The sequence below is a fragment of the Oreochromis aureus genome, linkage group 15 (genome assembly GCF_013358895.1).
Source record: "Oreochromis aureus strain Israel breed Guangdong linkage group 15, ZZ_aureus, whole genome shotgun sequence".
Classification (NCBI taxonomy): Eukaryota; Metazoa; Chordata; class Actinopteri; order Cichliformes; family Cichlidae; genus Oreochromis; species Oreochromis aureus.
The window spans coordinates 20649378-20664134 of NC_052956.1; the positions used below are offsets into that span (position 1 = coordinate 20649378).

General features: G+C 40.1%; 1 protein-coding gene across 1 annotated transcript in view; it reads left to right on the forward strand.

Annotated features, from left to right (window-relative positions):
- The window catches only part of ift172 (intraflagellar transport 172), a 54928-nt gene that overhangs the window by 24209 nt on the left and 15962 nt on the right, over window positions 1–14757 (forward strand). The window contains exons 24-34 of the mRNA XM_031746194.2: window positions 87–207; window positions 711–855; window positions 5538–5627; window positions 5789–5886; window positions 6073–6208; window positions 7703–7819; window positions 8264–8406; window positions 8912–9005; window positions 9374–9438; window positions 10642–10822; window positions 12349–12458. Coding sequence (XP_031602054.1) covers window positions 87–207; window positions 711–855; window positions 5538–5627; window positions 5789–5886; window positions 6073–6208; window positions 7703–7819; window positions 8264–8406; window positions 8912–9005; window positions 9374–9438; window positions 10642–10822; window positions 12349–12458 — 1300 coding nt within the window. The remainder of the gene's footprint in view (window positions 1–86; window positions 208–710; window positions 856–5537; window positions 5628–5788; window positions 5887–6072; window positions 6209–7702; window positions 7820–8263; window positions 8407–8911; window positions 9006–9373; window positions 9439–10641; window positions 10823–12348; window positions 12459–14757) is intronic.

A 14757-nucleotide genomic window follows, 5' to 3' on the forward strand; every position in this document is an offset into this window, starting at 1 on the left:
GTACAATTTTAGATGGTAGGTTTAAACTAAATCAAGTGAATTGTAACTTTTCTGGTAAGAAAGTTTCTCCTTCCTGTTTCCTGTAGCTGTGGAGCTGGCTCGCATAGCCTTCCCCGCTGAGGTGGTGAAACTGGAGGAGTCCTGGGGAGACTACCTCGTCCAGCAGAAACAGATGGACGCTGCCATCAACCACTTCATTGAAGCAGGGTACGTAGAGTAGAGGAGGGATGGATGGAGGGAGAGGACTGGAGAGACAAAGATAAGGACAGATGGAGAGGCAGAAAGATGACACATGAAAAACAGTCCAACAGTGATGGCCAACAATTCTTTAAAATCATCACCAGGATAATGGAGAGATGAGAAGACATATTTTTAAATATGGCTATACCAATGCCCAAAAATCCCAAATAAGACAGGTAGTCAGAGCTCAGAAAGAACTTAATAAAGAAGCTTCTGAAACTGAATTTTGACTTGACTACAAGTCTCTACACAAACAAAGATGTTAAAAATACTACTTTTAAATACAGTTAGTAATGTTTCAGGCACTATTTCGGATAGCTATAAGCTAACTATAAGATCTCTCTCTGCATAATAGTTTAAAAATGCGACTAGTATTACCAACACAATCTGCATTTTAGAGCTGACTCTTGCTATCTGAACAATTAAGGGTGCACAAGCACAGTAACGTGTCCATATTGTCTTCCATGTAGCTGTTCTCTTAAAGCGATCGAGGCAGCCATCGCAGCTCGCCAGTGGAAGAAAGCAGTCCACATCCTGGAGTTACAGGAGGACTCATCATCAGCAAAATACTATGTGAAGATAGCTCAACACTACACCTCCATGCAGGACTATGAGGTGAGAGACAGGAGGAGTGAGGTAGGAGGTAAAATGGTAAATGGCCTGTATTTGTATAGCGCTTTACTTAGTCCCTAAGGACCCCAAAGCGCTTTACACGTCCAGTCATCCACCCATTCACACACACGTGATGGCAAGCTACGTTGTAGCCACAGCCACCCTGGGGCGCACTGACAGAGGTGAGGCTGCCGGACACTGGCGCCACCGGGCCCTCTGACCACCACCAGTAGGCAACGGGTGAAGTGTCTTGCCCAAGGACACAACAACCGAGACTGTCCGAGCCGGGGCTCGAACCGGCAACCTTCCGATTACAAGACGAACTGCCAACTCTTGAGCCACAATCGCCCGATAAGAGGAAAACCTAAACGAAAAACAAAAATAGGTGAAGGTATAGCCACAACATGTTTTCTTTCAGATCAGTGAAAAGAAGTCATCAAAAAATACAAGTTTATGTCTTTATTCTATAATAGATTATATGTTGGACTTTTATTAAATTGTGTAAATGTTTAAGGGTATAATGAACATGAGCTGCAGATGTAAATATAACTTTTAAAAAATGTCTGGTATAACCTGTTATTATCGTGGTAGAAATGATGAACTGAGGAGGTTTAAATTTATTTTTTATGCATAATATAACACAGTAGCACTTACATGCGTAATAGTTTTCTAGTTTTATCCCTGTCTACTGAAAGATTTGTTCATTCAAAGCTTGAATTAGAGAAAATCTTTCTTTAAAAACCTGTCACAAATTGTGTTTTTTAATATATGTTGACCCCCTTTTTAAAAAGCTTTGATTCTCTTTTGTCACATTTGACAAAATATTAGAGTCAAATGTGTTTTTCAGCTGCAGCTATTAAGAAGGGTATAAAGGTGACTTGTACAAATGACATACACTATAGTGGCAAAAGTATTTGCTTGTCTGCCTTCACACATCCCATTCTTAATCCATAGGGTTTAATAAGATGTCAGCCCACCCTTTGCAGCTATAACAACTTCACCTCCTCTGGAAAGACTTTTCATTAAGTTTAGAAGTGTGTTTATGGGAATTTTTGACCTTTCTTCCATAAATACATTTGTGAGGTCACTTACTGATGTTCGGCAAGAAGGCCTGGTTTACAGTCTCGCATCTAATTCTTCCCAAAGGTGTTCTCTTGGTTGAGGACAGGAAACCATGCGGGCCAGTCAAGTTCTTCCATGACAAACTTGTTCGTCCATGTCTTTATGTACCTTGATCTGTGCAGTGGTGCACAGTCATGTTGAAACAGGAAGGGGTCATCCCCAAACTGTTTCCAAAAATCTGGGAGCATGAAATTGTCCAGAATATCTTGGTATGCTGAAACATTGAGTTCCATTAACTGGAACTAAGAGACAGTTCAGCAAACTCGCCCGTCTGATTATCCAAAAATCTCACATTCTCCACGATGATAGCTGAACACACAGTTCATTTTTCCTCCTCACAGCCCTCCATTAAGTTCCAGCTCTGAAACCCTGGCATCTCCTCCAGAGTACATCTAGGATAACAGCAGAACTGCCAGGAAAAGTTGGCTAAAAAGTAAAACATGAAAATAAGTTCACCTTTCACTTTACAACCAAATATCAACATTGTTCAGACATCTGGAAAAGTCATCCTTTCAATGTCATTTCAACAAGGTTTTGCTCAGGGGATAGCACTGGGAAGGTGTTTTAACTGAAAAAGATAAATCTGCTCTACACAGCAGTAGACAGATGGCAAAGTAAGAAACTGGTGAACAGTGGAACAAAAACAAAGCAAAACACGACTACAGATCGTTTCAAATCTGTGTAAACGGGAAACCGCATTTTCAAATGCTTGTGCTGGTCACATACTTTGAACTGACTCAGTGTTACACTTTCACTTGTGTTATATATGTACCTCATAAAAATACTGTACAGGCTTGGCTAAATGCTGGAACCTGGCATTGTGGTTAGGTCAGCACACAAGTTTGGTTTTGCTCCCTGAACACTTCATAGGGCTGTGGAGACAGCCAGAGGGACGAAGGACGCTGTGACATTTTGCCACTGGCAATTAATTTCCACTCATCTTATGTGGACACATACACACACCCACACACATGCGTGGTGGCCAGTTTTCACTTCACTGCAGTCTCTGTGGACACTGTAACCCATGTTTGCTCCAGGGTGCTTTGGCAATAAGGACAAGTTTGGTAGTTGTAACAATAGTTTTAAAAGTTGCCGCAATACCACAAAAAACATGACTGTTGAAAAGAAAACGATAACGAGAGCAATCTGGTATGAATACAAAGAAAAGGAAGCGAGATGATGGTGGCGAAGCGCAGTGTGCTGTGCTTATTCTGATGAGCTCAGCTGAGCCAAACGGCCTCCACAGACTGCCAGGCTCTGAAAATAGCAGCCTATTTCAGTCAGATTGCTCCATGGGCATATTCACAGAAAGTAATTAAGATAACAAGCTCTTTGCTCTCCAAGTTGGGGGGTAGTTGTTGCAGGAAAGTGAAATTCAGTGCAAGCTATAAACAATGAAGCGCACGCACCTGCTGTAGCTATAGAGAAAGTATCCTGGAAAAACAGTGACTAAACACTTTTTAATCAGAATGGCAAACAACCAGCTCATCTGTTTGTTGTACTGAAGGGACTTTTATTACAGATTCATTCTATGAGTATCTTTGGCTTTATGTAGCAAAAGTCTGTTCACTGTAAAGTAGCGGGAACTTTGACTCTTCTAATTTTTTCATAAACTGTTACACACCAGGGCAAGAAATAACACTGCTCTTTATGTTATTATATATTATAATTTTTAAAATGCTATAAAATTTTAATTGCTTTATTCACTCTCTTAGTCACTACTGTGTGTTAAGAGCCAGATCACCTGACACAACATAAACTGGCAACCAGGAGCAGAGTTTACAACAACAACAACAACAAAAACCCCTGTGTTATTCAGTAGGTCTGATATTACAATGTTGTAATTACATGTGTTTCATGTAATGGCACAGTCCTACACGAGCCTTTCTAGACCAGTATTTGTTTACAACCGAACTCATGAGCTGCAACATTGAAAAAGTCTACCGCCAGAATAAGTATAATTAGAATTTGGTTTCACAAATTGCATATCCTTAGCTAGTGCAGATAAATAAGCAGCCTTTGGAGTGTGGTGAACTCTATGCAAGTCTCTGCATATATCACTTTTATTCTCACCGCCTTGGGTATGAACAACGAGAGTAAGGCCTCTGCAGTCTTCCACAAATATATGATAATATATGTCATGAATTAAAATTAAGTTTAGTTTTTTATAGTGTGATGTATTCATTCTAAGTTTCCAGTCTTGTCTTTATTTAACAGGGGCAGTGCACGTTAACGGACAGCAGTATAAGAAAATATGAGATGTAAACACGGCAGATTTTATCTGTACTCCTAATTCACATCCATAGTCCCTGGACAGATCACATAAAACTATATCATAAACAAAAACATGCAGAGATGCAACAAAACAAATAAATACAAACATGTCATATACCATCTGTCCCAGTCTGGTTCCGACTTGGTGGTCTTATTGCTGAGAACCTAAACAAAGTGCGCTGCTAAGTTTTAGGTCATTTAGATGAGAGTTTCACATATTTTGGCTACACACTTTCTCTGTTACTAGTGTTCCCCCCTATATTTTTTAATGCAATTCAATTTTATTTATATAGCACCAAATCACAACAACAGTTGCCTTAAGGTGCTTTATAAGGTAAAGACCCCAGAATAATACAGAGAAAACAGAGAAAACCCCAACAATCATATGACCCCCTATGAGCAAGCTCATTGGCGACAGTGGGAAGGAAAAACTCCCTTTTAACAGGAAGAAATCTCCAACTGAACCACACTCAGGGAGGGGAAGCCATCTGCCGCTTTGGAGGTGAGGGGAGATGGACGGGACAAAGACACGCTGTGGAAGAGAGCCAGTGATTAATAATAACTAATAATTAAATACAGAGAGGAATATAAACATCCGTAGTAACTGCTGCCTGCTCCATTCTGTGTGTAGGGGGAGGGGACTCACACACACAGGTTTCTTTGTGATTGACATTAATGCACTCCAAGCCTCTTATCCCGAAAAAAAGCCAACACCAGAAAGCTCCATATCCTAACCTTAAAGGGGCATCTACACTGGAAGTGATCTGCTCTGCGGCCATTGCTTTGTCACTGACAGGCTCTGGATGGCCAGTTAACACTCTAATATAACCACCTAAAACCAAGTTTTAATCCTTAAACAGGCCTTTGAAGAGGTTTGGAGAAATAAAAGAGCCAGCCAAAAAGTTCCAACTTAGAAAATTTAATTACTCTGATTCGCTAAACCTCAAACGGTTTCTTACCAAGATAGCTGGGCAAGATTTTATTATTGCCTTTGTGACAGATGACTTTAATATATCACTCATGTTGTTTGGCTGAACCCACAATCTGCTTGTTTTGCACTGGCAGGCATGCACACACACATATATTCAATGAGAGTATCCTTAAAACTGTCCCATTTTGAAAATGGTAACTTTATGATTAAGTTAGGGGGAATCTGCAAATTTCAGCAGCAAAAATAACCTGGATTAAACTCTCAGAATGGGCTCTGTACTAGTAATGTAATATATAATTTTTTAATGTGATGTTCTGTATTTTCTGTGTGTTTTGTTATTTTTTTTATTGACCTGTAGATGGCAGAGCAGCTGTTTGTGAAAGGAGGTCACATTCAAGATGCCGTAGAGATGTACACCGCAGCAGGGCACTGGGAGGAGGCTCACAAGGTCAGCACGGACACATTGCAGCATAGTTTTAAATATTCTGTGTTTTCTAGAGTCCTTTTAAAGAAAATCTCCCTGGAATACATATTTAAGAATCTAATGTGGGATTAAATAAGAAATGTAATATTTAAGGCTGTGTTTTTAATATTCTTTTTCTTATAAAGCTGGCAGTGAAGTGTATGACGGAGGAGGAGGTTATGGCTCTGTACATCAGCAGAGCTCAGGAGCTGGAGAGAGATGGGAAGTTCAAGGAGGCTGAGAGGTAAATACAAATCTCCAGATTTACACGAATTTGTCACGTCATTGTCTGCTGGAGTCGAGCTGGTGGGAGACAAACTACCATTTGAGTTCATCTCTGACCTTGAAAACAGCAGGAGAAAAACTCTGGGCGTAGTATTTTAGACCTGAAGTGTTTTAAAAAGCCCTCTTTCCCCTTTTACACATGCAGGCTGTTTGCTACAGTGAAGCAGCCTGACCTTGCCATCACCATGTACAAGAAGAACCGGATGTTTGACGATGTCATTCGTTTGGTAGCCAAACATCAACCTGACCTACTGACTGAGACCCATGTCCACCTAGCCAAGGTACACACCACACTGCAGTGATAATCTGATGATAGTGTTTTTACTACTAGAGTTAAGCCCTACAGATTTAACATCTTACAATCAAATAAATCTCACTGTGACCCAAACCGAGCCTGAGTTCGGGGGATAGGCGGGCTAAATGTGAAAAACAACTCTCTCCACACATATTTGCAAATTGCCTCATGCATCTATAGATTTGCAAATGCATGCATGCTAAAACCCTTCTTTTGTACCAGACTGTAAACATGCTTATTTCTGCTTTAAGCTTTCGGAGCCAGCCTCAAGTGGCTGCTAGAGGAACTACAATGTTGGTATTCTTCAATATGAGCATCCACCTTTGTAACCATATGAGTAAATGACAGAAATAAGGAATAGTTTAATAAGACATCATAAAATAATGTTGAACAGACTGAATAACACGAGAACACTAAATAGAAATGAATCAAATAAAAGCAGTAAATAAAGTAAACACAAATATTTGTTTATGTAATAAAGCAGTCAAATACAATAAAGTAATGCAACAGAATAACTAAATACAGTCACATAAACACTGTCTATAAACCTTGCTTATTTCATATCCTGGGTGAAGTGGTAGCTTTACTTCTAGCTACTTCTACTACTAAAAGCTGCCTTTATTTTGCTTATTGTACTGGTTCATACACTGGAAATACCAGAGCACTAATGCAGGACTTTAAGACAGGTGTAATTTGTTCTCTCCATGCGTGCTATGAAAGATAAATAGGATGCTTGAAATCCAGTGACAGTGTTTATACTGTAAAGCAAAGGTTTTTTTTGTGGCAGTTCATCTGCTTATTTTTCTTGTTTAATTACTTGGAGATGAGGAACATAACTCCAAGAATGTGAGCAACAAAAATAATGTCTTCAGATTCTTCCTGCTCATCTGAAACCAGTTTAAAAGTGAGAGAAGGGTTGCTCTTTGGTTCATGTCATTACTTCACAGCTCATCATTTACGCAGGCACTACTGGTCGGGGCTTCTCATCAGAAGAGCTCTCACGGGCTTAGAAATTGCTGCAGTTCTAGAGCCGTGTGAGGTTTTTATTGGGAGGGCTGTGTCTGAGGCCACTCTCTGTTTCTAATGTTTGTAGCTGTCCAGCTGTCTTGGGAGAAATGCCTTGCAGCAGTTTAAACTCAAACAATAATTTATTCAACATTTTCCTGAATTGTGAAGTTCAACAGATCACCGTACAGACTCAGACCATACTTGACAAATTTTAAAGTCTTTTAATCATGTCCCAACATAATCGCTTTCAAACAGAGTCTCTGAGCTCTGATTTTTTGGGACCAATTTTCTAATTTTACCAACTTTGTTTTTTTCACAGTGTCACAAACTTTGGGACATTAATTCTTCCTCTACATTCTATTCTAGCTCTAATTCAGCGACCCTTAATGGGCTGTGTGGTTGGGTTGAGCCTGCCGGTATGTGATACATAAGTTATGGTAAGTGATGGTGTTGATAAATGTGCTGTTTGCAGGAGCTGGAGGCTGAATCGAGGTTCTCGGAGGCGGAATACCACTTCATGGAGGCTGAAGAGTGGAAGGCTGCGGTTCACATGTACAGTGTCAATGATATGTGGGAGGATGCGTACCGGGTACAAACGCCACATTTGTTTTGTTTTGTTCGCTTGTGTTTAATCTCATTACATTTATAAGATATGGCAGAGCGCAGTAAAGTCTAGAACCTCGTCCCACGCAGCAAATGTTTACACCTCACACTCTGCTTATATCAGCTGTTATCTGTTGTTGTAATTGTTTTAGGTTAAAGCATATAGATCGCATATATTATAATGTTTATTCCTGATGCTAAATACAGAATAGGACGGCTTGACTTGTTGTTACTGGGTTTCATGTCCACAGCATTGTTACAGGTGTGAGGCTCTCTGTTTATTGCTGTAGTTACGTTGGGAATGCACCACAGCTTTATAGCTTCTTTCAAATGTTTCTCCCCGGGATTATGTGTTGTAAGGGGGTTAGGGAGCCACAGGAGTGAAGGGCTGGTATAATGATTTTTTTTAATGTGTTGGTGTGTTCGTCAGGTGGCAAAAAGCCACGGAGGTGCTGATGCGCAGAAGCAGGTGGCCTACCTGTGGGCCCGGAGTCTGGGAGGAGAGGCAGCTGTTAAGCTGCTAAACAAGTTTGGCCTGCTGGAGTACGCCATCAAGTCTGCTTCAAATAAATTGTGAGCATCATCACAACACACAGACCCAAATAATTATTTGATTAAGTTCAATTTACTCACATACTGAGTTTCATTTTATTTGCTTAAAATATTATAAACTTTTTGGGGAGTTTTAAAACAAGTTTGACACTCATTCAGAATCTTTTATCTGTTGTACTGTCTGAAAGGAAATCCTAACGGTAAAACTTGATAAATTGTTTCCTTCCTAAAAAGGAAATGAGCAAGGTCACTTAGTAACCATCTTTGAAAGTTATTTGTGCTTTTAATTTCCAGACCATGTATAAATGAATGGGGAGAAAGCTATATATTTGACTTTTGTGGTCACAGGGACAAAAAAGTGCATGTATCCTCAGTCAAATCCACATTTCTAATTACTTACTATGATATCAATTAGACGTTTACACATGCATACACACTTATCTCATAGATTTTTTACTCAAAGTCCTTTGAGTGCCAGATCTCTTATATGTGACATACATAAAGTCTGTCTTGGTGTTCTCTCCAGCTCATTTGACTTTGCCTTTGACTTGGCCCGCCTTGCATGTAAGGAGAAGATTCCTGAGATCCACCTAAAGCATGCACTGTACCTGGAAGATGAGGTAAATCCGTCACAGTTTTACCACACAGTCAGTTCTCTGCTCTTTCTATACACTTTCAAAGAAGTTGCTACAACTACCCACATGAACACTTTTCAGTTTTCCTCCTACAAAACTGCTTTATGCCAAATTTATTCTCTGTCTTCTTTATTTAACCAGACCAAGCACATCAATATGTGTTTTTCTTTCTTTTTATTACCCAGCATAGTCAGCTCATATGAGAATAACAATAAACCTGCTGCTGCTGTTTCTGTGAACTAACTCACTGAGTTATTGTTCGTACTTTCTGTTACTGAGAATCTTAAAGTCACTGCATGCTGCACACATTAAGTCGTGTTAATCCTGAATTTTTTCATGGTTTCATCTTACAGGGGAAGTTCCCCGAAGCCGAGGTAGAGTTCATCAAAGCAGGAAAACCCAAAGAAGCTGTGTTGATGTGAGTATTGGAGGTGATGATGTTTTGCTCACACTTTGAGCCCATCATTACTGCCAGCTGATCAGCAGATCAGATGAGGAGCAGATCTATATCAGTTTCAGGCTCAGTTTGAAGCTAAATGTTTAAAAACAATTTTGGTTAATATAATAATCGGAATATTTCAATTTTTAAATGTTCTCATGTCATTAAAAAAAGTCCAAATGTGATTAGTTTCTCTAATCACATATCTTTTTTAAGGGGTTCTTTCTTCCATAATTGAACTAAACAACCAAGCCTCATCAAAATCATTTGATAGGTTGGTAATACTTTAAATTATGCTACATATATTAACCATTAATTAGCTCTTAATTAAATGTCTGATAAGGGTATAATTGGACCATGCAGCCCAAGTCATTAGTAAGTGGTTTGCAATGACTAATAAAGAGTAAACAGACTACTAATAAGCATGTTTATAGCAAGATAATTAAAGCCTAATCTAAAGTGTTAGCAGAAAGTTAACTGAGGAAACAGCCTGCATAGCAATCAGAAGTAGAAATACTAATTATGTATAGCTTTCTAAAAATAGACATAGGGAAGTTACACCACAGCCAGCCACACAGCACTGCGCAGCAATGATTCTTGTACGTACAGGCTTAAGTAATTTTAGGTAATATTCAAATTGGGGAGTGTGTGAGTATTCATGAATGATGGAGAGTAACCCATGATAAGTGACAACCCCAATGCTAACACTAATGTTAACACTAACCCTAGGCAAAGAAAATATCATCTTTGTTTTTAATTTCTCTACCAAGGAATGGAAGAAAGAGAATAATGATTCTCAAAGACACATCAAAAATAATTGACTTTTTCCATTTTCACAAGATATAGGATTGGGGTAAGGTTATTACTTCGTCCTCAGAGAGGTAAAAGCAGTTTTAACGGTTCACAAAAGTGTGTAGAGATTTGAGGTTTAAGTTTGAGAAGTGCCATTACTTCCCCAAGCCACTGACTCAAAGCACATATGTCTTGAAATTAATGTCCAGCCTCCCAGATAGCCACGGCTATCTGGGAGGCTGTAAAGTAAATTTCTATGAACCTGAACTTATTCAAAGTCCCCTTTCTGGGACTTGATGAAAAACATTTAAAAAATCTTTTCAGTTAATCCTAAAACAGCTTATTTTGGAATTTTATGTCCTGTGTGTATTTGTGTATGAACTGTTCCAGGTATGTCCACAACCAGGACTGGGCCAATGCACAGCGGGTGGCTGAGGGCCACGATCCAGAGAGCCTGTCTGAGGTTCTGGTTGGCCAAGCCAAGTTCTGCTTTAAAGAGAATGATTTCAAGAAGGCCGAGGCCTTCCTGCTCCAAGCACAGAGACCTGAACTAGCTGTTAAATACTACAAGGTAACTCAAACTCAAATTTATTTACAAAGCACATTTAAAAACAACACACTATCCAAAGTGCTGTGCAAAAGACAGAGTGGATAAAAAGACAAGGGAATAGAAATAAATAAAGAAGTAAGAAACGAATAGATATTAGTGGGTGATAAACAGATAAAATCATGGCCGAAAACGGCACAGGAAATAAAAAGAGCAATTACACACTCAAATGTCAGCAAGTAAAAAGTCTAGATTCAAAAGACTGAATGGAAGGAGCAGATTTGAATGTGAGGGAAAAGTTGTTCCACAGTTTGGGGGCAAACACACAGAACGCCCAGTCTCCTCTGAGGTTAAATCTAGTGCTAGGGACAGTCAGAAGTATTCCGATGAGCTGACTGGAGGGACCTGGAAGATTAATAGGGGTGTAAGAGATCATAGATGTAGGACGGAGCCAAACCATGAATGGCTTGTATACAAACAGCAGTATCTTGAAACTGATTCCGAACATCACTGGCATCCAGTGGAGAGATGCTAAAACATGTGTAATATGACCAGCAGCATTTGCTGGAGGATTGCAGTAGTCCAGAGAAGAGGAAATGAGAGCATGAACACAATTTTCCAACCTCTCACAGAAAGGAAAATGTAACTTTTGATATGGAACAGAGATGAAAAAAGCTGTTTTAACCACTGAGTTAATTTGCTTGTTAAACCTAAAGCCAGAGTAAAATATCACACTAAGAGTTTTGGCCTAGGGGTTTACATAAGTGGACAGATCTCCAAGTTGATCAGAAAAACCTGCAAAGGAATTGGCAGAGCCAAAAAATAAAATTTCTGTTTTATCCTCATTCAGCTGAAGGATGTTTTGTGCCATCCAGTTCTAAATGTCCACAAGGCATATGATGATGCTATTCAGCCTGGACTTGTTGGGATTGAGGGGGAGATATAGTTCCATGTTGTCAGCTTAGGAGCAAAAAGTGATATTATGTTGACTGATTATTTGACCCAAAGTAAGCATGTGTAGAGAGAATGGGACGGGACCTAAAATACTGTTGAAGAAGAATAGTTTCCAGTGATGATGGAGAAGATCTATTTTTTAGGTATAAGGTGAACCAGTGTAGTCATCTGCCGCTGATACCAGCACTGAAGTGCATGAGTTGTAGGAGGTTGTTGTGGTCAATGGTTTTAAATGCAGCCCTTAAGATTGCACAGTCCCCAGAGTCACCTACAGGAGCAGATCATTGTATACTTTGGCAGGGCTGACTGTGTTCTGTGGTTGGCTTGAAACCTGACTGAAACTCAGAAGTCTCGATGGAGAATTTGTCCAAGACATTCAAGAGTAGAGGAAGTTTAGAGATATGTCAGTAGTTTTTGGGTAAGTTAGCTCCTCAAGCCTCACTTATCTCAGAAAAAAGACAAGAAAGTATTTGTAGAATTTTCTTCAATTTACTGAAAAATGTCTAAAATTGCAAGATTCATTTTCAGATTTCAGATGTTGACAATCTGCCTGATGGTCAGTTATTTAATTTATTTCATGTCTGTTTTAAATTCAGGATGCAGACATGTGGAGTGATGCCATACGTATCTGTAAAGAGTATATCCCCAATAAGCTCTCCATGCTCCAAGAGGAGTATGAGAGGGAGGCCTCCAAGAAGGGAATCAGGTGAGATTAAGCCCATAAAATAAGTAACCACTGACCTTCATTTTTTGTGGTGTTCAAATATTTTAGGTCTCACATGGCAGAGTAAAAGATGAAGCACAGTCCTCCTAAAGAAAACCCAAAACCATCACTGAAGCTATATCTAGTTACAACATTTGAAGTCAAGCCTTTCAACTTGACCCGTGATTATTTGTGGGACATGTTTTAACATATTTTGAACATTACCAGAAATGCATCTATGCACAACGAATCAGTTTGATGCTTTTTTTTCAAACACCTCACGTGTACTCCCAAATTTCAACTCCCGATGAGGAACAGCTCGTTAGACAGCAAACCAGCAGCATGCAGCTCATACCCTCCTCCCATCGTTTCTCCCGCTTTAATGACTTGTGGGAGGAAACATCAAAAGTTACCAATGGAAACGGATGAAAAAGAGGGTTTGAAGAGAGAAAACACTGAATTATTCTTGCAGACTTTACAGCTCAGGCTTCAGATAAGTGCAAAGCTTCTCGTCTCCCACGGGCATCCATCTGCAAAGCCGTGATGGAACTGCAGCTTGTAGACGATCAACACAGTTCTAATCTCTAATTTCTAATGAAATGGAAGCTAATGACAAAGACAGATTATTAACAGAACAAGTAAATATATTAAGTGATTGCGATGATTGAGCTGTGGATAATATGAAAATGTAGAGTATATTCCAGACAGATAAAAACATGGATTTGCTGAAGACTAACAGGGCAGAGGAGGGCAAAGGAACTAATACTGCACGATAGAGAGGGAAGTAGTGAGAAACGAGATGATAATAAAATCAAAGGAAATTAAAGGAAAAACTAAACTTAATACTACAGAAAAATGATTACAGGAAGGACAAAGAAATCCAAACAGTAACCAGACTCAGTCGTTTCTCAAGCACTGAAACTTGCAATATACTGTAAAAACAATAACAACTAAAGATAAACCAAAACTCTGATATATTAACCCAAAAATCCCAAATTCAAAAACAACACAAAATGAACAGTTCTGTGTATAATTTCTGTTCCCTGAAGTAGAGGAATAAGGTACACACACATATAGAATGGGATATTGCTTTCCCGCATGTCCTGGCTCAAGAAACCTCTATTCACGCCTGTAAGGCTGATTACCTGTGATGATATGCGTATGGCCCCGCCTGCACATATACCCCCTTCTCTCAGTTCGATAGCCGCTTTTCGTCGAGCCAAGCTGCACAGTGAGGCAACATTGTGTTGTAACTCGTTCCTCTCCGTCAGGGAACAGAAGTTATACACATAACTGTTCGTTCCCTTTCAGTCAATTCAGATGGTACAACACAAATAGTATGGGACATGTATACACGTCCTGCAGAGTATTCATCAAACTGGAGTTGGACCACCACCACCTTAGTGTGTGGTAGACCCAGCAGAAAGGACAGCATGAGCCACTGAAGGGGCTGTAACGTCCAAACAATTGAACCGAGAAAAAAAAGCGTGCGGTGATGCCCAACTAGCTGCACAGACAAAGCATGAAGGTCACCCACTCACTTTGCAGAAGCCAAAGTGAAAAACAGTGCCGTTTTATATGAAATACATTTTATGTCCACAGACTCAAGGGGGCCACAAAAGGCCTCTAGCACCAAACACAAGTCCCATGAAAGAACACTGGACCTCCAGTATCTAGCATCTCCTGCAGGAATGTCAAAACATCCACAATAGAGTACTGGACTGGGGGAATGTGCCCGTCCTGGCACCATTGCTCAAAGGCTTGCCATTTATACTCATAAAAGCCTCTAGAGGACCACACTTGGGGGCAGACCCTTAGCTATCAAATTTGATCTCAGTAGGTAACCATAAAGGCACCATAGATCTGGGCAGATGAAACACTTCTCCTCTTGCCTGAGAGAGGAGGTCCCCACAGAGAGGAAGCTGCCAAGGACTTGCTGCTAGCAGACTGATTATCTCTGCATTCCACGACCTTGTTGGCCACCAGGGGGCAACAAGAATCAGAGAGATGCGCTGCAGATGCACTCCATCAAGAACTGGAAATATCACTTCGACTGGGGAAATGCATAGAGGAGCACGTCTGGCCATTGGTGCGCTAGTGCATCTATGCCCACGGGTGAATCACTGTTGATTATGAAGAAGAACAGGGGGTAGTGAGTGTTCACCCTGGAGGCAAAAAGATCTACTTTCGCCTTGCCAAATAGATCCCGTATTTGGGCCAGTATCAAAGGGTGCAACCTCCATTCCCTCACCGGGAGACACTCCCGGAGGGAAGGTCTGGCCTCAGGTTGAGATGGCCTGGA